Here is a 24,667-nt window from a genome sequence, read left to right on the forward strand (position 1 = left end):
GGTGCAAACGATAAAAGTACAATTGATGGTGGTAAATGGGCACAATTAGGAAGGCTAGTTGGGGACTTCCCTGGAGGTCCAGTGGTTAGGACTGTGCACTTTCACTGCTGAGGGCCAAGTTCACCTGGCTGGGGAACTGAGATTCTGCAAGCCGCGCTGTGCACTCAAAAAAAGAAAGAAAGGCTAGTTTATTTTAAACTGTAATAGAAAAGAATACAACAAAAGTTGTTGCTCATCCTGCTTGTTCAGTTCAGTTCAGTTCAGTTCAGTCGCTCAGTCGTGTCCGACTCTTTGTTAGGTCCAGCAAATTTCTGTTCTCGCCTTCGTTTTCTAAGACTTGGACCATAGTTCATGGCTTCCCAGCTTTAATGCAAATCATGATATTTGAGAAAGACTTAATAGAAGAATGGAAGTATAGAGTCTACAGTCTCCTGTAGGAAGTATAGAGTCTACAGTCTCCAATCTCAGGAGGTAGCTTTGGTTTGGAATTAAGAGTGTTTCTGACTTTTGAGTAGTACTGATAATGTCTTTTTATCATGTATTCTATAACACCCTCAGATTCTTCTGGGCACCACTCAGTAATCAACATACTAATAAATCTCCCATAAACAAGAGTTTAGTCCAGTGTTTCTCTTCCTCAGTAAGGTTGACATTTGGGAACAAAATAATGCTTTGTTGCAGGGGTGTGCCTGGTGCACTGTAGAATGTTAAGCACTATTCCTAGCTTTTATGTGTTAGATGTTAGAAGTAGCACCTCCTACCCAGTAGTAAAAACTGAAAATTTCTCCAGACATTGCCAGATTCCCCAATGGGGCAAAAGGCCTCCAGTTGAGAACCACTGGTCTAGTCACGCAAAATGGGATAAAGGCTGTAAATTGTCTATATAAGTTGAATTCACTAAATTTGTTTTGGTGTCAAACTAAGGAAATAACTTTCGGTTTTCAGAGCTTTATGGATTTTAGAATTTGGAGAGGGGGGGTTCCCAGGTGACGTTAGGTGGTAAAGGGTGGTAAAGGGTGGCCTTCCAGGTGGTAAAGAACCCACCTGCCAATGCAGGAGACATAAGAGACATGGGTTTGATCCCTGGGTCATGAAGATACCCTGGACGAGGGCACAGCAACCTACTCTAGTATTCTTGCCTGGAGAATCCCATGGACAGAGGAGCTTGGGAGGCTGCAGTCCATGGGGTCACACAGAGTTAGATACAACTGAAGCGACTTAGCATGCATGCAGGGGATTATGAACTGGTAATGGATTTTAGAATAAAGGTTAGAGATTACTTTATTATACTAAGCATGGCAGTATGACACTGACAGCTAATTAAGTGGATGTAAATATATTTTTCCACTTGTATGTGTAACTTTACATGGAGAGGTAAAACAGTGCTTTGTGTATAATAATAAATACATTTAATTTGAGTTGAAAATACATAAGCAGTGAAAATTTGAATGAGATGATATAGTTAATATGGAATCAAGTCTTAGAGAATTTAGATGTGCAGGCAGGATATAATTGTTGAACAGTTGGAAAACTTCATTTTAATGTATATCTCTAAATTTCCTCTTATTTTTAAGATTTCATGGGTGTTTGTAACTGAAAAGACTCTTGGAGGTATGCTTTTAAAATTAATTTAGCAGAAGTGGTAGCATATGGATTTGGCATGTTTGAGAATGAAATATGTACATACTTAGACTGAGTGAAGTGCAAGTTAAAGGGGGAAATTGGGAAATGAACCAAAAAGAAAGCATGAGAAGAGGCAGAAAGAGTAGATGTGTTGGAGAGCACTAAATCTTCCATGGTAGTACATCAGTAAGAAAATCTAAAAATGGCACTGGAAACACAGTATTTATAATTAAAGAGGTTAGAAAAAAAATGTATGGAGGTTAGTACCAGAAGAAATTGCTCAAAGGGTGGAAATTACTTGCCTGTGGAGAGCAGAATACAAAATTGGGGTAGAATGCTCACAGTAGGTTAGAAGGTACTTGGGGACAGCCTTGGAAAGGGGAAAAGAAGAGTACAGAATGAAAGAGAAAGTGTGGACAGTCCAGCATTTTGGGTAAATGGTAGCGTGGTAGGGCTTGTGAGCAAACTGAACATGCATTTACATAAATGCAACAGAGCATTTCATCAAAAACCAGTTGACGCAGTCTTCACGAGCTTACCTGGACATCAGTTTTGGTTTTGCTTTTAACTTTTTTAATACCTCAGATAATTCTCATGTGCATCTAATGTTAAAAACCACTGCAATAGTGGGTTATGAAATATATATAGTGAATGACACTAAGTGAAATGGAGTATAAATGGAGTTATTGCAAAAGTTGCACGAAACTTTTCAGTTGTGTGTTCATTGGGTCAGGATGTAAAATGTATTGATTGGTGTGGGTCCTGGCCAAAGATTTAGCAGTAAAATTGCTGGGTTAAAGGGTATGTGTTCCTGTGTTTGACTTAATTATGTTTAACAAATTACTTTCTAAAGTTTTGGGTTTTTTTTTATATGTTCTTTCTCACAGAACACATATGTTCCATTGTTGAACATCCTTACAGATTCTTGTATTATGGGATTTAATTTTTGCCAATTTGGGAGGTGTGCAGTGGTATCTCATTGTGGTTTTAATCTGAATTTCCCTGATGATTTGGGAAATTGTCTTTCGTATGTTAATTTACTACTCATTTGTGTTTTCTATGACGTACCTTTTAGTCCAGATTTCTATTGTTTCTCTTAAACATTCATTATAGTCTGTATACTAACCTTTCATCAACTGTGTGTTATTTTTTTTTGTGTGTGTGTGTGTGTTATTAAATATAGTTTTCCAGGTTGCAAACTGCCTTTTCACCTTCAGTGGTATCTTATGAATATAGATGATTAATTTTGGTGTAGTTAAATCAATCAATTCATTTTTTTTTTTTCCCGATCAATTCATTTTTTAACTTTGTGTTTTAAGAAATTTTTGCCATACTAGAGGTGATATTTTAATAGGTTTTTAAAAAAAGTTTTACAATTTAAACTTTTGAACTATCTGGATTTGATTTTTCTGTCCCTGTAAAGGGAGATCTGTTTTCACTTTTTTTTTTTAACCCAATGTCCCAGATCATTTATTGAAATTTTTATCATTTCCGCACTGACCTGTAGTGTTAGCCATTATCTGTCAGCTTTCCATGCCATTATCTGTTTCTGTGTTTTCTTCTGTTTATTGAATTGACTTATTTGTCTGTACCTACACTAATACTATATAATCATTACAGTTTATAGTTTTTAATACCTTATAGAGCAAATCTGGTACCAGGTGGTTCTTCAGGATCTTTTGACTCTTCTGCATAAATTTTACACTTTGTTTATCATGTACTTTAAAAAATAAAAACAAAACCTGTTGGTGCTTGGATTAGAATTGCCTTGAATTTATAAAGCAAGTTGGTGAGAATTGCTTTCAGCTTTGTAGTTGAGAGTAGACCATCTAGAGTCGCTGGTGTAGCCCATTTACAGGGAGATATTTAGGAGTGTGTAGTTTTCAGTTAGACTGAGAGAAAAAAAGAGGAAATGTTGGAAGGGTAGGGTGCGCTTTGATTCCTCCTACTCTTGGGGCTCTTCTCCCTTTCCAACTCAGCCTCCCAGGAAGCTAACACCTCTGGCAGGGCCTTGAGGGATTGGAATGAGGGTTAGAAATGTGGATGTGTATGCACTTTCATGCTTGTGTGAATACAGAAATCTATCTGCAGTTGCATTCTCCTGCCTGCAGCCTCTCTCTAGTTTTATGCTAATTGCTTTTCATCTTTGGGCATTCCTTGCAGATTTTGTTCCATGATGAACATGGTGTAGGAGGGGAGAGCTACAATATATGCTTGGTCTATCATATTGAAACAGAAGGATACAAGGGAAGAAACTGTTTTTATTTTTAAAAATTACAGTGACCTTAAGATCTTTGCCAGCTCTAATATAAAGCCTGATCTAGAGATATTAATTTTATTTTACTCAAACTTACATCCCTTATTGTTGTCCTTACTAAACAGACAGCTAATATTTTTATTTAAAAAAGACTTTAAAGTATCTTCAGTTATTCGTTATTGGTTTTAATCAATGTCACTGCAAAAATTAAGAAAATTAGAAATTATACATTTTATATAACAACTTGACTGAAGAAATCTTTTTTTCATATCCCTGCTAATTTTCATAACTTCACTTTGTGAGTTTTCAGAGACTCCTTGATAAGCAAGGCAGATGGTGTCCCTGCCATGATGGTACCCCTGCCATGATGGTACTCATAAAAAACTACAACATATAATTACAAACTGTGGAAAGTGATAATCAGGATAGAATAAAATGTCATTTCTGGGAAGGCTTCCTAAAGAAGTGATGTTACCGCTGATGACTAAAGGATGAGTTAAGTGAAAATAGGAGAATTTGGGTAATTAAAAACTGTGTCCTATGCTTAGAAAAGCGTTTCAGTGGCCCAGCACATTTGTGGAGCTGAATACAGTCAAATGTGATTTGAAAGCAGAGAAGAAGAGAAAATAATAGCATAGTGTATGCTGGAAACTCAGATAGCAGAAGAGGCTAAAGAGGTAAGCAGGGAGCAGGTCATAAAGGGCCTTGTAAGCCATGCTACAGAGCTCACATTTTACCCTGTTTCCTGGGGAACCATTACAGAAATTTAAACAGGAGAAAGACCTGGTCACATTTCTGTCTTACATAGGCAAGACTAGTAGTGTCTAGAAAATAGGTTTTTTTGGAGGTCTAACACTGAAGTTGGAGACTAGTTAGGAGGATTTTGCAGTAGTCCAGGTGAGAAATAGGCTTAACAAGTCGAGTAGTTTTGATAATGAAAATGGCAATGAGCTGTCATCTTTGCTTATCTTTAAAAACAAAAACTCTATTCATTTAGCTAGTGTTGAGTGTTATGTGTGTTTATAAACTAAAGCAATTTTCATGTCTAATTATTCAACCTATATGCACTTTCACCTCTAGTTGATTTTGAAGATGAGAGGCTTAGAACTGTAAATATTCTTTCTGGTCTCAAGATGTGATTCTGAGATTAGTAATAGTAGTCCATACGCCTCTGCCTGTTTCGTAGAGAATACTCTTCTACAAGTTAGGTCACCAGTTTGAAGTTGTTCTGGATCAAAAGAACAAAGGGGTAATCACTGATTCTGTTAAATAGAAAAGTCTTCCTTTTAAAGAAATGGAGGATTTTTTAGTTTTAGATTCTAGCTCAAATGTAGCCTATAAGGTGTTGCCTCTTAGGATGTGGTAGTGGCATACTTAGGATCTTCTGTGCAGTACATCACTCAGGGTTCCCACCTCTTAGCTGAAGGTTGCTGCCTGCCTGCTTGTTTTACTGTCTCATGAAGTTGAAAAATAGCTCCAAGAATCTTTTTTTCTCCAGTACACTCCAGTAAGATGTGCAGTTTCATTAAAAGAAGTTTCTTTCCCTGGTCCATTACTTCCCATCAAGTGACCCAGTTGCTGGGTGGATATCCTGTAGATAGATGATTGTGGGTTTTCTTGTTGTTGGTCCTTTAGATCTTGGATTCCAGAGTTATAAAACAGTGATTCTGTTTACATAGAAATAACCTTCCAGCATATTGTTTGATTTGAAACATGCTTCAGTATCTTTTTCTGTTAGATAACTTATTAAGATTCTTTTTTTCTCCTATTACAACTGCTAACATACAGGGAGTGTTTGTGTGTATGTGTTATATTAAAACCAATTAAACAGATGTTTAAGGTATTGTGCTTTTAAGTTCTGCTTAATCATTTTCACTCCTTTCCTGAAACTCATTAGTCTGTACTCCTAATATTAATATATAAGAAACTTTATATTAATTGTATCTAAATTTTTCAGCATTCCCAAGTTGAAAAATATTTTAAAGGTGCTAAGTCTGACTCAGTTTAGGAATTCACCCCTGAACCAATATAATTGGCTGGAAGTGTGTGGGATACTAGGGCTGATGTGGCTTGAATAAATGCCTACCTTCGACCAGTCATCTGTAATCAGGATCATATGACAAAATAGCATTTTTCTCAACTATATACACATCAGAAGTGGAATGCTGAGCAGATTTTTTAAAAAGAAGAAACAAATATTTTTATAAAGTGCAAAAAAATTGTATGTTTTTCTGTCAACAATTCACAGCCATATAAAAAGTCAACTGTTGGGACTTCCTTGGTGGTCCAGTAGATAAGACTCCACACTCCTGATACAGGAGGCCTGGGTTCAATCCCTGGTCAGAGAGCTAAGATCCCTCATACCATAAATAAGCCTGTGTGCTGCAGCAGAGACCCAGCGCAACCAAAATAAATAATAATAATTTAAAAAGTCAACTCTTAGTTTATAGTTGATTAAAAAATAATTTCCTCCTGTATGCAGGATGCCAGGTTAGAAGTCGAAGGACATAACTGAAAAAGTAGAGAGCATGACCTGAGATTATTCACTGCCTAGTAGAAATGAACAATATAACTGTGCGTTTCAGTAAAGGTAGTATAATTTATATTAGACTTAACGGTTGCATTTCCCTCTGGTCCTTTGCACAGCCAATATGCCCTGTCCTCCTACCATAGCCTATTAGGAGAATCTTCTGGTAAAACATGGCAGATTGACCACATGCATCTATTTACTGTCCCTCCCCAGACATGACTAAAATGAGAGTAAAAAAAAGAATTATTTTTTCTATCACAAGGGCAAAGAGAATGAGAGAGGAGACGGTAGTATACAAGAGATTTAATACATATTTGGAAGAGTGAAGTGGAGAAGCACTAACTGACTAAGCAGAACAGAGAAAGACATTAATCCTAAGCATTTGTGGAAGGGAATGTTTATAAGAAGTGAACCAGTTCCCTTTGTAAAAATCTCAGAGGCTCAGTATTTAGAGGTACACAGTAGTGTGTGTGGGGGAGTGGGGGTTTGTGTAATACATAGGGTGAAAATGGAGAATTAGTTGATTATCTATTGGGTTGGCTGATATCTATGGGGTTAGTTTGGTTTTTTTCTGTACAGTGGCTTTACTGGTGCTTAGTGACCTCTAACTTCATTTCACACAGTTTTGTTGGATTGTATTGTGACAGCTGTCATATCAGCATGCATTAAAAAAAACTTTTCAAGGGCTTATCTGGTAGTCCAGTGGTTAAGAGTTTCCCTGCCAATGCAGGGGACACAGATTCCATCCCTGGTCTGGGAAGATCTCACATGCCTCGGCAACTAAGCCCGTGTGCCACAACTACTGAGCCAGCGCTCTAGAGCCTGCGAGCCACAACTAGTGAAGTCTGCACACCTAGAGCCTGTGCTCCCCCACAAGAGAAGCCAGCACAGCGAGAAGCCTGCACACAGCAACAAAGACCCAGTTCAGCCAAAAACAAACAAGTAAATAAGTAAATTATTAAAAAAATTTTTTAAAAACCTTATCAAAATTGGTGAATTTTTATGTAGCCATTTTAATATTGAAAATGGAAAGAAAAAAGCAACATTTTTGTCATATTATGCTTTATTATGTAAAGAAAGGTAAAAATGCAACTGAAATGCAAAAATTAGATTTGTATAGTATATGGAGAAGGTGCTATGACTCATCAAACATGTCAAAAGTGGTTTGCGAAGCTTCATCCTGGAAATTTCTTCCCTGGATGATCATCAATGGTCCTATAGACCAGTTGAAGTTTTTAGTGATCAAATTGAGACATTAATTGAGAACAGTCAACATTGCATCTTGTGGGAGATAGCCAACATATTCAAAATATCCAAATCAAGTGTTGAAAATTATTTGCACCAGCTTGGCTATGTTACTTGCTTTGATGTTTGGGTTCTATGTAAGTTAAGTGAAACGAACCTTCTTGACCATATTTCTGCATGCAATTCTCTACTTAAACATAATAAAAGCATTTCATTTTTAAAACAAGTTGTGAAAGTGGATATTGTACAAGAGTGTGAAATGGAAGATTGTGGGACAAGCAAAATGAACTACCACCAGCCACACCAGAGGTTGGTCTTCATTCAGAGAAGGTGATATTGTGTATATGGTGGGATTAGAAGGGAGTCCTCTATTATGAGCTCCTTCTGGAAAACGAAATTACTAAATCTAACAAATATTGCTCCTGATTAGACCAATTGAAAGAAGCACTTGATGAAAAGTGTCCAGAGTTAGTCAACAGAAAATGCATAATCTTCCATCTGGGTAACAAAATCCCATGTTTCTTTGATGAGCATACAAAAACTGTTGAAGCTTGGCTGGGAAGTTCTGTTTCATCGTCTGTGTTCACCACTCATTGCACCTTCAGATGTCCCATTTCTTTCAGTCTTTGCAAAATTCTCTTAATTGAAAAGATTTTCAATTCCCTGGAAGATTATAAAGGTACCTGGATCAGTTCTTTGCTCAAAAAGATAAAAAGTTTTGGGAAGATGAAATTATGAAGTTACCAGAAAAATAGCAGAAAGTAGTAGAACTAAATGGTGAATTTTTTGAATACACTGTTCAATAAAGTTCTTGGTGGAAGTGAAAAACGTGTCTTTTATTTTTACTTAAAAAAAACCAAAGGAACTTTTTGACCAACCAACATATAGGATGTTTTGAAGGCCCTCAGGGCTCCTTCTTTATTCCACAGTCATGAACTCCATCCTCTGGAAGAACAGAAAACAAAATAATATATACATTTATTTGAGGAGAATTAAATCTGAGAGGCTCCTTATTGTCAGAGGAGTCAGAAAGAGGTATAGAATGAAAAAAGCAGATTCAAGAAAGGTAACATACTGAACTCTTCTGCCCTGCTTTTAGAGCACTTGTACTTTGAGTCAAAGCCCTCAGACAGAGACTGAAAGATTTTTCTCTGGATAAACAGAATGTCCTGGGGAAAATATTTTGGATACTCCGCACCCATCTTTAATGAAAATGCTTACTTATCTCCAAGTTAACTTTTTAAATACATTTTGTGCAAAGGATCAGTAGCTATCTTAACCCAGTTCTCTCTGACATCTGATGAGTCATGATGGGCCCATATCTTTATCTCCTTTTTCTTAGGCCTTAAGAGGTTCCTTCTGCCCCTGTGTTTTGCTTAGGAGAGGACAGTTTTTAAAGCTATAAAAAACCCTTAACATAAGAGTTCAAAACAACAGGGGATAAAATAGGAATGTAGAAGAAACAGCCAGGGAAAGAACCCAGCCTATACACACACATAAACTATATGATCTTCAAAGAGACAAAGTGCATCCGCACAACGGGAAAAGTATTCTCAGATAAAAAATGGTTAGAGAACAATGAGAAGTAATTCTTAGAATATCAGCAGTTAGGATTACCAGCATAAACAAAAGAGAGCAATAGTCAAAAGATTAGAAGATAGTCAAGAAAAATTTCCCAGTTAAAAGTTCAAAGATGGAAAATAGGAGAGAAAAGATAACATTTACAAGATTAGACCAAAATGCACTGATCTAACTATAATAATCAGCTCACTGATTCATACCTAAAAGGATCAAGTGTTTCTAAACTCTCTCCTATATGTGTAGATAGCTAGGAATCACCTATCTATGTCCCAGAGCAAAGTGCACAAATATTTATTTATAGGAATACAAAAATAGCTACACCTATCAAGGAAAAAAGTCAATGTTTGGTACCTTGTTGACATTTTTCAGGCATGCAAAGACCCATAATTAGTACAATCCATCAATTGAAATCAATCCTAAAATGACACAGATGATAGAATTAGTAGACGTGGACATTAAAGTATTAGATAATTATATCCATATGTTGAAGAACCCAAATGAAAGATTCAGCATATTAAGAAGCAAAGGGAGAGAGAAAAAAGAACAAATCAAAATTTTAGAGTTGGAAAATATACTGGACAAAACTAACAATAGACCAAGTATCACAGAATAAGATTCGTGTATTTGAAAACCATAGCAACAGAAACCATCCAAAATAAAATTTAGAGAAAAAAGACTGAAACAAAAGTGAATATCCATGGGACAGTTTTAGGCCGACTAATAACTGAAGTCTCCAAAGGAGGGAAAGGGGAGACATTAAAAAACAACAACAACAAAGCAAGAACTTAAAGATCTATTGTATAGCACAGGGAACTCTATTAAGTACCCTGTAATGACCTATATGGGAAAAGAATCTAAAAAAGGAGTGGAGATTCACTTTGGTGTACACCTGAAACTGACACAACATTGTAGATCAGCTATCCCCCAGTAAAAATTATTTTTTAAAAAACGTTAAAAAATGGCTGATTCCCCATCCCCCAAATTTAATGGAAACTATAAACCCACAGATTCAAGAAGTTCAGTGAATTCTGAACGAACACAGGAAAAAAGACGAAAACTACATAGAGGCACATGATCATTGTTTAAAATCGGTGGTAGAAAATCTTAGAAATGTCCAGACCTTAGGCTCAATTGTCTGTGAAACTGAAACTGCTCTAGAAAAGTAGGAGTTTTTAAAAAATGCTTGTTGTTATAAACAACAACAACAAAAAAAAACTGTCAGAAAGAAAAGACACATAGAGGAAAAAACTACAACAGACTTTATGTAAGCAACAATGCAGCCAGAAGATAAGGAGCAACATCTGTAAAGTACTGAAAGAAAAAAAAATTGTCAGCTTAGAATTGTGTATCCTGTGGAAATACCTTCTAAAACAGAAGGGGAAAGAAAACTTTTAAATGTATAAAAGCTGAAAGAAGTTATCACTAGCATACCTACACTGTAAGAAATGTTAAACCTAATCCTTCAGGCAGAAGGAAAACGATGCCAGATGGAAATGTGCATCTGCATAAAGAAATGAAAATCATTGGAAATGGTAAATATTTTTTCTTATCTAAATTTTTTTAAATGATAATTGAATTTTTAAGAAATGAAGCACTGATACATGCTTTCACATGAATGAACCTCAAAAGGTAAAGGGAAAAGAGTCATTTGCAAAAGACCACATATTGTATGAGAAACAGCCAGAATAGGCAAATCTTCGGAGGTAAGGAGTAGATTAGTGGCTGTTCAGAACTGGGACAGAGGCGAAGGGAGCAACGGGAAGTGATTACTAATGTGTACAGGTATTTCTTGGGGATGATGAAGATGTTCTAAAGCTATGTTGTGGTGATGATTGCACAATTCTGTAAATCTACTAAAACCCAGTAAATTGTATAATTTAAGTAGGAAAACTTTATGGTATATAGAAAATTATAGCTTAAAAAAACAAAGCAGACAAAAGCTAATTATAAAAAATATATAGTTAATTCAAAAGAAGAAGAAGGAAGTGAAAACACAGAATAGAGACCATTAGAAAACAAAAGGATGATGGGTTTAAACCCAGCTGTAGCAGTCATATTAAATGTAACTGATCTAGACACCTCATTTAAAAGGCAAAGAATAACAGATTGCTAAAGCAGACCTAAGTATATACGCAACCTATAAGAAATCCACTTTAAAAATATAAAGTCACAAAATAGGTTAAAATAATTGTTTAAAGTATGCTAACAGTGAAAAGAAAACTGGACTGGCTATGTTAATGTCAGACAAAGTAGACTTGAGACCAAGAAATATCTCTCTAAATAGTTAAAGACTGAGGAATAAGTTATTTTATAATAATAATAGGATATATTCATCAAAATGGTTTAACAGAACTAAACATTTATGCACTTAATAGCAGAGTTTCAAATTACATGAAGTGAATAAAGAATTTCAAGAAGAAATAGACAAATACATTACAGTTGCAGATTCTAGTACACTGCTCACTATAATTGATAGAACAAGTAGAAAATTGCTAAAACTATCAACCAACTTGACCAGTTTATAGAACATTCCATTCTTTTTAAGTGAGTGTGGAACATTAGCCAGGATATCACATTCTGTGGCCATTTTTAAAGTTTCAATAAACTTAGGAAGGTTCAAATCACAAAGTAAATCCTACGACCACCATGCAATTAAGTTAGAAATTAGTTCTCACTCAACAGAAAAGATCTCTGGAAATATTTGGAAAGTAAATAAAAACACTTCCAAAGAAATTAAAGACTATTTAGAAAATATGTTAAGCTGAATGAAAATGAAAGTTTAAGACACCAGTATCTGTATGATACTGCTAAAGCAGTACTTAAAGGACGTTTATAGTATTAAACCGGAGAAGGCAATGGCACCCCACTCCAGTACTCTTGCCTGGAAAATCCCATGGACGGAGGAGCCTGGAGGGCTGCAGTCCATGGGGTCGCTGGGGGTCGCTGAGGGTCCGACACGACTGAGTGACTTCACTTTCACTTTTCACTTTCATGCATTGGAGAAGGAAATGGCACCCCACTCCAGTGTTCTTGCCTAGAGAATCCCAGGGATGGGGGAGCCTGGTGGGCTGCTGTCTATGGGGTCGCACAGAGTCGGAGACAACTGAAGTGACTTAGCATAGCATAGTATTAAACATCCATTTTAGAAAAGAAAAATTTCAAATCAGTGATTTCAGTTAAGACATTTTAATAAGCTAGAAAGGAAGAGCAGGTGAGATACTAAGTAAGTAGATGAAAAGAAATAATAAAAGTGTGTAAAATTAGTGAAATAAAAAATGCAGAAAAATCAATGAAATAAAAAGTTAATTTATTGAGAATACCAATAAAAATTGATAAAACATTTGACAAAATCCAATATTCATTTCTGATCAAAGCATTCAGCCAATTTGAAATAGAAGGAAATGCCTTTAACATTTTTGACAAACCTAGCCTGGCATCAAATTAGATGGTAAAATTAATGGCTTTTCCTAAGATCAGGAAAAATTTCCTGATTTCACCTTTCACCACTTTTATTCAGCAGTGTACTAAAGGTTCTAGCCAGTGCAAGAAAAAGAAATTAAAGGGAGTCCAGAGTGGGAAGGAAGAAGTAAACCTGTCTTTATTCATCAGCAGCATAATTGAATTTTTTTAGCTAATCCTGTGATGAGCTACAAAAATGCTACTAGAACAAAAAGTAAGGCTTCATAGTAAGGTTTCAGGATACAAGATCAGTATTTAAGAATCAATTATGTTTTTCTGTACCATCAATGAACAATTGAAAATAAAAATTTAAAGAACTGTACCATTTGCAATAGCATCAGACTTTTTGAAATACTGTGCCAGAAATCAGACAAAAGCAGTAACAGATCTGTACATTGATAACTATAAAACATTGCTGAGAGGAATGAAAAAAAACCTAAATAAATGGAGAGTGTCACTATTTTAATGGATTAGAAGATACAATATTGTTATTAAATCAGTTCTTCCTAGAATGATCTATAGATTCATTGCAGTCTTAATCAAAATCCCAGCAGACTTTTTAAAGAAATTATCAAACTTACTGTAAAATTCACATGGAAATGCAAAAGACCTAGAATGGAGCCAAACAATTTTTTAAAAAAGAAAAGGCTTATACTATATATTAATAGTTTCAATGCTTATTATAAAACTATAATAATCTAGTCTGATTGACATAAAGAGATTATTGCAACAGAGTTGAACATCCAGAAATAGACTTGTGTATATATATAATCAGTTGATTTTCAACAGTAGTTCAAAATGAGAAAGTGGCATTGATCTTCTAAATAGCAACACTGAAAATGAGAAGAAATTCAGAGGAGGGTGGTATTTTCGATCTAAATACATATACAATTAGTTGAGAGCTATCAGTTAAGTGTGTAGACCAAGAAGAAGAGAACATAGAATACAAAAAGTCAATTCTAGCGCAGCATAAAAGTGAAAGGATGACCTGGGACTAATATCTCTGCCAGAAGTCATGACATAAATTGCTGCAGAGTAAGTAAGAGAGTCTGAGAGCAAGGTGGTTAGGTGGAGGAAAAATATGGAACTGATGTGTTTGAATTTACAGAGATAGGTGTGTGGCAGAAATGTAAAAATAATTGGTAGAACCACAGAAAAACTGGGAAATCTTAAAATGTAACAGTTATTAACATCAATAAAAAGGAAGAGTTACACACAAAAAAATGACATGGTCCTTGTAAACTACCTGTTCACATGGTGTATGTTATCCATAATCATAGTAATGTAAATTGCTCTTTCTAGATAAATACAGAAACAGGGCTTGATAGACTGTTTTCCAAATTGTTCAGTATGTGAAGTGTACTTCTTTATTAATGAGAGAAGCAATACTCTAAGGGACTGTCTCTTCTGTCCTGAGCACTTGTATTCAGGCCTGTTGTTGGGTCAGTCTCTGCTTCTTTAATCAGGACACTGGTTGACAATACCCTTTACTCCTCCCACTCCCTCCTGCCTCGACCCACCCCACCCCACCCCACACCCATGAGATTTCTATGCTTGATTTATCAGCTTCCTATCAGCCAGTGTTTTTAGGGAAAATCTCTTTTTTAGAATAATTTTGTTCCTAATCTGTTTGGGGAAGACTATAAACATGATTACGAGTACCTTTTAAAAGGCTTTTTTTTTAATGCCTTCTAGGAAGTAAGAAGAAAGAGAAGGAAAGGCCAGAAATTTCTCCTCCGTCTGATTTTGAGCATACCATCCATGTTGGCTTTGATGCTGTTACTGGAGAATTCACTGTAAGTTTACCTAGGTGGAATGCATTTATAAAGCAGAGCTCAAGCTTTTCCTTCAAGTATTCTTTTCTGTCCACATATAAACTGAATTCTTAGTGCTTTTCTCTTTGTACAGAAGTGTTTGTGGTTGGATGTGTCCTTTTCCTAGGGAGCTGAGGCTCTTGATTATAATTTGCAACATATATAGATTTAGAAGACTAGACCTTTTAGAATTTAGTCAAACCTGCAATTGTGTAGGTTGATTTGTTTTATATATTTTGTCACTTTCCTCTGGAAATTGGTCTTATTAGAGCAATTCAAAACAACTAATTTCTGAATATCTTTTCATTAGGGCATGCCAGAACAGTGGGCTCGATTACTGCAGACCTCCAATATCACCAAACTAGAGCAAAAGAAGAATCCTCAGGCAGTGCTGGATGTCTTGAAGTTCTATGACTCTAATACAGTGAAGCAGAAATATCTGAGCTTTACTCCTCCTGGTAAGACATCAGACCATGGTAACAGGCTCACTTAACTGGGATTGGAGAGTTACGGAGCACTTCTAGATAAAAAGATTGCTTCTGGAAGAATAAGAGCTAAGTTGTGGTGGTTGTCTTTACTTTTTCCCCTGCATAGATCTGCCTTTTGTAAACCAATAGGGGGCAGCTCTTGTGTACAATTTGGAGTCTGGAGATTATATTAATCTCTTAGTTTTGCCAAAAGTAGATATTTTGGCCTTTTGTTTATTTGTTTTTTCTCTTCACTGCTTTTGAATGAGTTCCAGCAACAGATGGGAAAGAGGCTGATTTGCAGACATGTTCAAACTAGAAATATATTTATTGCTAGTGGGACAGGTTATTTTACTGTATATAAATGCACAGACTTTGAAATAAAAAATGTTTTCCACTCAAAAATTGAAACCCATCACATGTATAAATATAAGTTTTGGAACTCAAAGAATTTATTCCTCAGATTTGGAATATCATCAGGTAGGAACTGGAGAATAGTGGATTATTTTTTTTTTTTAAGTTCATTTGTTCAAATAAGGACTAGAAAAAAAATCCATACATTACAGTCAATTATTGTGTCTCTTGAATCTCTTTGTTATGTAGGCTTCCTGCCCTTACATTAGCACTCATGCTGTCTTTTCCTTACCGTTTATTTGTTAAAGAATCATTTGTCCTGTTTTCCCTCAGTGCGGATTTTGCTAATTACATCATGGGTTATCATTGAATATGTTTCTTTCCCCTCTTAAGTCATACATGTAGTTTTAAGAAATAATATGATTGAGCTAAGATTATACATTTAGTTTTAATTGATTGTACTTATTTGATTATATCCTTTCAGAACCAATAAGGTCCACTTGCCATATTTAGACCTTTTTTACGTAGTCTAGTAGTACGTCCTTAGCAAAAGGTCAGATTTATTCCCAACTGCAATTAGTAAATGCAGTTAAATGAATAATGTATAAATGAATAATTTTTTTAAATCAGTGTCTGAACAGAAAATGGTATGTTTGTGTATTTGTGTATCTGGGCATTTTAAAGGATAATACAAAATTTGCTGTTCTAACTCCAGAATGAATATTGTGGTATTTAGACTTCATGAACTGTGGTTTTGCCTTCAGGGATTTGCTTTCATATTGATCAAAATTTATGTCAAAAATTTTCCTTTATACAATTACTGTTGGTTTCTCTAAGTTCCGTGATAGGCAGTTTGCTGGAGAAAAATATCATTATGAATAAACTTCTGTTTAGTTTCCAATAAAATTTTTTATTAAGGTATAATTTTATGCTCTAAAATTCACCCACTTGATGTTTGCAATTCAGTGACTTTTAGAGCAAATTTACAGAGTTTCATTAAATTTGAGGTTTTTGGTCTTATGTAAAGTCTTTTAAAAACTGATATTATTTTTCTTAAGTTTTAATTAAACTCAAAATGATACCAGTGTAAGAACGTTTCACTTACTTTGCTTTTGTCTTTTCTTCCTTTATTGTGTAAAAGTCACTTTATTTTTTGAATTGTTCAGTTAGCATTTTTTTCTCTTTTATATTCAGAGAAAGATGGCTTCCCTTCTGGAACACCAGCAGTAAGTTAATATGTTATTTCTTATAGTTCTTGTTTTAAGTTACCCAAAACAAATCTTAGTTTTTATTTTACTTTCCAAAATAAATTACAGCCTTCAGAAATAACTACTTGATATATGCTTTTAGATAGGTACTTGATTAGTTGAGGAATCTCTGTTAAGCAAATAGAATTTCCTCCAATGAGGCTTATAGTAACTAAAACTTAGGATTGTTAGAGCAATTTAGTTACTTTTGATAATGTTTTCATGTATAACCATGAATACAAAGAACTTGCCAGCGTTTTCCTCTGGCACCATCTTACCGAATCTAGACTATGGAAATCTACTGAACAATAAGAAGCCTGTCAGAATCTTCAAAGTTGTCTGAGACTTCATCTAAGTTACCATGTAAGCACAAACACCTCCTGCAAATAATAGCTGTTTTATTTTCAGTTCCTCAGTTTGGAGGAAACCATCTCCTGGAGTTATTTGAACACTATATGTAACAACATGTAAAATCCATATCTAGCACCCACCTTGCAAATAATACACTGTATAAAGGATAATGCCTTGCTCTTTTGCTTTGTTAGCCAACACTTTTTCTGGTGAATCAGGCTGTTTTAAATAACTGAAAAACTCTGACTTATACAAAGCCCAGAGGATTTTTGTTTTTGGTCTTAACAAATAAAGTGATTGTTTACTTTGTGAGCTTGCTTAAAAGATATAAAATTCTCTATATAGTGTTCTCTCTTAAGAATACTTGGTATTTACTGTATACATTTGTTTCATAAACTTTTATTACCTTTAAAAATGATTAGATTAGAACCAGTAAGGTTTTATTGCTTTGAAGTGAGCTAATAAATATATTTTCAAGTATGTTAAAAAAAGAGATAGTTGTATTTTCATCTATTGTTATGTTTGACTTGTCTCCCTTACTTTGCTTATGTGATAAATGCAGCTGAATACCAAGGGATCGGAAACATCAGCAGTAGTAACAGAGGAAGATGACGATGATGAAGAGGCTCTTCCTCCTGTTATTGCTCCACGACCAGATCATACAAAATCAGTGAGTTTCTGATTAATGAACTGGGTTGTATGTCTGTGCATGTGAGTTTTAAAAAACAGCAGTCTGTATTTGATTTCCAGTGGTTTTTAAAAGGGTTTCCCAGTTGGCCTCAGTGGTAAAGAATCCACCTGTCAATGCAGGAGATGATCTCTGGGTCGGGAAGATTCCCTGGAGAAGTAAATGGCAACCCACTCCAGTATGCTTGCCTGGGAAATATCACAGACAGAGGAGCCTGGTGGGCTACAGTCCACAGGGTCACAAATAGTCGGACATGACTGAGCATACATGCATGCACGATTTTTAAAAAGTCCTCCTGCTGAAAATATTTTATATGGGGGATTTGAGTAGGAGATCTTTACCTAAATACCATTCATCAAAAAACTAGTTTTTTTGAAAATAAAAGTTGAATGGGTCTTTAAAAGTTAAAATGCATGTTGTGTTTTCTTTCTGCATTACCCCATCTCTTCCAGAGAACTCATCTGTCTCTCTGCCTTTCTCTGTTTATCTCAGTGCAGAAAAGTACTAAGTCTAGAACTTGAACTTGGATCTTACCTCTTATCCAAAGCATGTAATTTATCTCCCATTTAACATTTCTGTTAAAACATGAGTATCATTCAAGAGGCTGCCAGGAGTGAAATTTGTAACAGATATGGGAGAATTTTAACAATAACAATATTAGATAGAGACAGCAAGAGTCCTGTCCTACTCCCTTTACTAACAGAGATAAAGTAAGTAGACCGTGGTGAGGTGTTGGCACAGTAAACAGGTATAAAACTCTGACTGCCATTGTATCCTCATCGATACAGGGCTCTATTTTCTTTACATTTAGACTTGACTCTTTGAAATGAAATGATAGAAATTATATTTGTGTAAAAATTTTTGTGGAAATTAATAATAGTTAGGCTTCCCTAGTGGCTCAGATAGAAGAGAATCTGCCTACAGTGCAGGACACTGGGTTCAATCCCTGTATTGGGAATATCCCCTGGAGAAGGAAATGGCAACCCACTGCAGTATTCTTGCCTGGAGAACTCCATGGACAGAAGAGCCTGGGGGGCTATAGTACGTGGGGTTGCAAAGAGTCAGACATGACTGAGTGACTGACACTTTCACATTGCAACATCAGGATTTCCATTATTTTGTTCTTTATTTCTCTCTTTTAGAAAAATATGATTTTTAAAGTTGTATTTCTTTCTGCTTCATTTCTGGCACATTATTTTTTATCTGACTGCACTTAAATTTCATTTACAAATCTTCTGTTTTGCTATACAAACTTTTAACATATGTATATGATGTTCCTAAGAAAAATGTTTTACATTGCCTCTTAGTTACCAATCTTTAGTAAAACAAGTCTGAAAGTATTACTCTCATTCTTTAGAACACTGAAAACAACTTAGTTTTTGTCAAAAATCAAAGAACTGAATAGTGTGCCAGTTAAGAATACCTAAAAATATTTTTCTTCAAGTCTTAGTAATTAACTGTTTCTCTGCAGATTTATACACGATCTGTAATTGATCCTATTCCTGCACCAGTTGGTGATTCTAATGTTGATGGTGGTGCCAAGACTTCAGACAAACAGAAAAAGAAGGCCAAAATGACAGATGAAGAGATTATGGAGAAATTAAGTATGTTGCCTACATTTTACATTATTCTTAAATTATTAACAGCCCCTGAAACATTTGGCCTTGATGGGTCCTAATTTATACTTTATATTTTGGCTTAAATTGTTTTCTCCTAGGAACAACAGATTCAGTTAATGTAGTAAAGCTAAAATAATACTCTTCTTTGCCTGCTTATTATTATGTGCCGACTTGTGAGTAGTCTTTGCAATAGTCAGTATTTTGGGAAGCAATATTTCAGAGGGCCAAATCTCAGGGTCCTAATTGGAAACTTTATCAAAGGAAGTGTGTATATATTTATGCACACCTGTAGAATACAAAATGTCCCTAAATAACTAAACCAAATGTCTTATCTAGATAATATGTGTAAGCATAAAATGTATTTTTTTCCTCCATTTTCATCCATCAACTATCATTGGCCTGGATCAAGCCCTGGAAATAATACACACAGGCCAGAGAGAGGGTAGCAGTAGTATCTCATTACAAGTCTATAGCCACTAGAGTTGTAAAGGACACTGACCTGGAGGCATCAAGGAAAAATATTACAGATTGGCTATAGGCTTGAGGCTGAGTACCTATATAAAATTGGTTTATTTTTGTGAATTTCTTTGATATGCCCCTCTCTCCTTTTACCTTGTGAAAGTTTAAGTGAAAACTTAGTGTGATTTTCTCATGCTTGGACTTAGTTGTAATAAGACTATGTTAGGATTTTATGTACAAAATCATACCTTTTTTTTTTTTTTTAACAAAATCCTAATTTTAAGACCTGTTTCTTAGTTGTGCTTTGTGAACTTTTCTTAAACAGATTAGTTTATATTAGAGTAATCTTTATAGTAATAAGTGATTTACTAAATATATTGAAAGATAGATATAGGAGAAGAGTTAGAAAAGCCATTAGGGTTTTTCATTTGGATATTTTATATATATTTTTTTCTCATAGTAAGTAGTTTTATAACTTACTGTTACTTTAATATTGATACATTTCAGTGGAGTATGAAAAGTAGGATGACCAACTTGTCCTCTCGGCAGGAATTGACCGGTTAAGTTTTACAACTTAACATGCCACATCCTAAGAACCCCCTGAGTCTCAGGAAAACTAGTATAGTTGGTCATTCTGTAATGTCATTTTTTACAAAGTGTTAAGATAATCAAGACGTTAGTTAGGAGGTCTAACCTAGTGTAAATAATGTATCTTCTTGCTTCTGTTACCTTTAAATTTTTATTTATTTCTTTGTGTTTGAAGCATAGGTTATTTTTGAAACTTAGTGTTATGTATGTTCTAAAATCAGTGGGGTTTATTAAAAGAAATAATGTTATCAGAATTAGTTTACAATTTTAAAATGCTTGACTGAGTTTCTAAATTTTTGTTGTTTTTGTTTAAAATAGGAACTATTGTAAGCATAGGTGACCCTAAGAAAAAATACACAAGATATGAAAAAATTGGGCAAGGGTAAGTATTTGTGACTGTATTAACAGAATATTCATTGTTTTCTAGATGTCCAGCTTGATAGCTCTTTTGCTTACTGACATTGAACACTTAGGGTATTCTCTGAGTAGTAGTCTTGGATTTGTGTAAAAGTAATGAACTTATTTCTAGATGCTATTAAAATACTGTACTACCTAGCAGTACATTGCTGCTTCTTAAGTGTGATTTCACATTGGTGGTAAGAGATTAGATGGGTGGGGAAATTGTCCAGCAAATATTTAAAGGACAGTAAGAAAATTTACTACAAGTTTATAGTGTTTTCTTTGTTTAAATGCCTTTTAGTCACATCATGAGTATGAATCCTTAATTCTACTGCCCTTCTGATTTTGTTCAATAGTTTGTATTTTTAATAATTATTATTTGTTTCTTTATTTATTTTATGGCCATGCCATGTGACTTATGGGATGTTAGTTCCTGACCAGGGATCAAATCCAGGTCTCCCACTGTGGAAGCTCAGAGTCCTAACCACTGGCCTCTCAGGGAATTCCCAATAATTTGTATTTTAAAACTATGCTAAGTGAAATTTTTTCTTCTCTATTGCTTGAGAGCAAATGAACATCTTGAATTCTTAATGTTAATTCTGGAAAGTATTCTGTAAGTTTTGACAGTGAGCTTAAGTCTTTTTGAAAACTTACGAATTTCCTTTTAAAAGTAAAATTTAATTGCACTTCTGGTTTTAATAACAAAAAAATTGAAAATCATGTTCGTATCCTTGAGCCTGATAATGGATAAATAAATAATAGTATGAAAAAGTGGAGAAGGCAATGGCACCCCACTCCAGTACTCTTGCCTGGAAAATCCCATGGACGGAGGAGCCTGGTAGGCTGCAGTCCATGGGGTCGCTAAGACTCGGACACGACTGAGCGACTTCACTTTCACTTTTCACCTTCATGCATTAGAGAAGGAAATGGCAACCCACCCCAGTGTTCTTGCCTGGAGAATCCCATGGACAGAGGAGCCTGGTGGGCTGCCGTCTCTGGGGTCACACAGTCGGACATGACTGAAGCGACTTAGCAGCAGCAGCAGTATGAAAAAGTGAAAGTGTTGGTTGCTTAGTCATGTCTGACTCTCCAACCCCTTAGACTATAGTTCTCAATTCAGTGTTGAATCAGAAAAGCAAATTATAGGAAAATACATAAAATGAAATCATTTATATGAAGTTTTAAAAATACATTAAATATCTTCTGTAGTGGTACACATCTGTGTCCTTAGTAAAGTATAGAGAAGCATGTAGCAATTATGCACATTGAATACAGAGTGAATGTCCAGCACAGGTTACTTTGGGGAAGAGGGCGGATGCCTGTGGAAAGGCCACATAAGAACCTTTAAATTTGTTTGTAGTTCTTTGTTTCTTAAGAAGGGAAATAAATCCATGAGTATATGTTACTGATTTCTTTTTGTCTGATCTTTTTTCTATGTTTTTGTAGGTCTGAAATTTATGACAAATTTCTAATATAAGTTTTGGCCATAAGGATTACCTCTTTCTTATTCTTCCCCCCTTTGTTTTTGCTTTTACCTTTTTTAAAGATGTTCAGTCTTCGGTGTTCTTTAACCCCCTTTCAGTTGTTTTGAGTATAAAGTCTTTGGATGTTATAAATGAGAATGATTTAGAAATCTTAAATCTGTTTGTGTCTTTTTTTTCCCTAGGGCTTCTGGCACAGTTTTCACTGCTACAGATGTGGCATTGGGACAAGAGGTAAGCAACTTTTTCCTACTTCTGGGTGTTACCATTAGCTTTTACTATAGGCAGAACCTAGATCTGCCTGTGAATAATCAATGAGGAATTTCTTTTTCAGTTGAATATGTTGAAGGATTGCTCTAGAGAATTTTATAGTATCTTCCTTACTGAGGGGAAAAAAGAAGTAATTAATTATGTGTTTAGTTTCATAAATAAATATTTTAAAAACTATTTTCCTAGTTTGGATGAAAAGAGGATTAATTCCTGGCACTGGACTGACCTTGGGTTTAGATTTCAAGAGAAATCCGAAAATACTAGGGCTTCTGTATTACAAAGAATTGTGCATAGACAGTGTGGAAGTTAAAGCACTGCCTATGAGTAAATTATAATCTCACTGAATAGGATGTACGTAATAAATTAGATGATTAACTTATTAGTGTTTATGATTTTCTAAGAGAATTAGGAAGCTTGTTCTGATTTTTTTTCCTGTTTCCACCATAGGTTGCTATTAAGCAGATTAATTTACAGAAACAGCCAAAGAAGGAATTGATCATTAATGAGATTCTGGTGATGAAAGAATTAAAGAATCCCAACATAGTTAATTTCTTGGACAGGTAAATAGAAGTATTTCTTAAACATTGGGAGAAAAATGGTTTTGGAGATTAGCCAGACTAGGGTTGAGTGTCAACACTGAAAAGTAAACTCAAAGTAGGGAGAGAGGTGAAAATAGCATGTTACAGTTTGTGATCTTAGTCAGTGAGTCGTGTCTGACTCTGCGACTCCATAGACTGTAGCCCGCCATGCTCCTCTGTCTTTGGGGATTCTCCAGGCAAGAATACTGGAGTGGGTTGCCATGCCCTCCTCCAGGGAATCGTCCCAACCTAGGGATTGAACCCAGGTCTCCCACATTGCTGGTGCGTTCTTTACCAACTGAGCCACCAGGGAAGCCCATGTTACAGTTTAGAACGTCCCTTTTCTACTTAGGTATCAGTTGGCAATCAAGAGAAGGCAGTTAAATGGAGGACACTGCTACTAGTGCTCATAACAAGTCCAAATGATCAGGAGCAGAAACACTAAGGAAAGATTGGCTGTGATTCATGTCTTGATACAGAGGTGATTGACCACTCAATTTTTAAACTTTCAGGTCAATTTTATTTCAGATTTTGTCTTGGGAAAATAACATGTTTATCAAAACCTCATATAATTTAGGAATTGATGTCAAATAACAGAACAAAAAATAGAAGAGATAATTATGTATTTTACAGCCTTTGTTTTTTTGGCCACACTATGCAGCATATGGGATTTTAGTTCCCTGCCCACGGGTTGGCAGTGAGAGTACGAAGTCCTGATCACTGGGCCAACAGGAAATTCCCTTACAACAGATTTGTTTTTAAAGCAGGATGTCTATGTGAATGAAAGAAGAATAGTAGAAAAATAAGTGAGAATTACAATAGTGATTGTATTGGAGATAGGGAATTATAGGTGATTTTTTTTAATTTCCGTATTTAAATTTGTTTTGAATGGAGTAAGAGAAAACATACTTTTAGACTTTAGGCCTACCTCTGGAGACCATGTTCATAGAAATAAACTTTCCAGGTACATTTCTCTGCTTTTAACAAGTCAGTAAAGCATGGGTGGTTAAGGTAAGCCATAAGCTTTGGAACCATTGTGTTTAGTTTCAGATTCTGGTTCTGTCACCTACTGGCTATGTGACCTTGTATGAGTTACCTAACCTTTCCAGGTCTCCATCTCCTGGAAGCCTCCATCATCTGGAAATTCATACCATACAGGGTTATATTAACTGGAATAATCTATGTACACACTCAAGTTAGAATTGTGGGTAAATTTTAAAGTGATTTAGGAAAATCATAATGACCTTCTGTTGCTTTTCTGTGCTGGTACAAAGCACCTTTTCAGTGTTCTTCCTAGCTATCAAAGCTACCAGCTTTCTGGGTTTTTTTTATCAGGGTGTCTGATAATTGAAATCTTCAATATAGAGTGCCATGTATTTAGAAAAAGTGAAAGTGTGGATGTATTTTGTATGTTCTCTTTTAGTTACCTGGTAGGAGATGAATTGTTTGTGGTCATGGAGTACCTGGCCGGAGGATCCCTTACTGATGTTGTCACAGAGACATGCATGGATGAAGCCCAGATAGCTGCTGTGTGCAGAGAGGTGAGTTTGCTCCCTTTTTGATAAGTTACAGTAACATGTGGTTAACTGAATTGAAAAAAGGGAAATATTTATTTATTCAAGTAGGATACTTTTGAGGGTAAGAGTGGGTGCCATTA

General features: G+C 35.3%; 1 protein-coding gene across 4 annotated transcripts in view; it reads left to right on the top strand.

Moving 5' to 3' along the window:
• PAK2 (p21 (RAC1) activated kinase 2) overlaps positions 1-24,667 on the top strand; it is a 97,593-nt gene that overhangs the window by 54,607 nt on the left and 18,319 nt on the right. For all 4 annotated transcript variants that reach the window (XM_055568587.1, XM_055568588.1, XM_055568591.1 and 1 more), the window contains exons 3-11: positions 14,391-14,491; positions 14,820-14,967; positions 16,525-16,556; positions 17,491-17,598; positions 19,088-19,220; positions 20,601-20,664; positions 22,348-22,396; positions 22,880-22,992; positions 24,434-24,551. In XM_055568587.1, coding sequence (XP_055424562.1) covers positions 14,391-14,491; positions 14,820-14,967; positions 16,525-16,556; positions 17,491-17,598; positions 19,088-19,220; positions 20,601-20,664; positions 22,348-22,396; positions 22,880-22,992; positions 24,434-24,551 — 866 coding nt within the window. The remainder of the gene's footprint in view (positions 1-14,390; positions 14,492-14,819; positions 14,968-16,524; positions 16,557-17,490; positions 17,599-19,087; positions 19,221-20,600; positions 20,665-22,347; positions 22,397-22,879; positions 22,993-24,433; positions 24,552-24,667) is intronic.

The sequence above is a fragment of the Bubalus kerabau genome, chromosome 2 (genome assembly GCF_029407905.1).
Source record: "Bubalus kerabau isolate K-KA32 ecotype Philippines breed swamp buffalo chromosome 2, PCC_UOA_SB_1v2, whole genome shotgun sequence".
Classification (NCBI taxonomy): domain Eukaryota; kingdom Metazoa; phylum Chordata; class Mammalia; order Artiodactyla; family Bovidae; genus Bubalus; species Bubalus kerabau.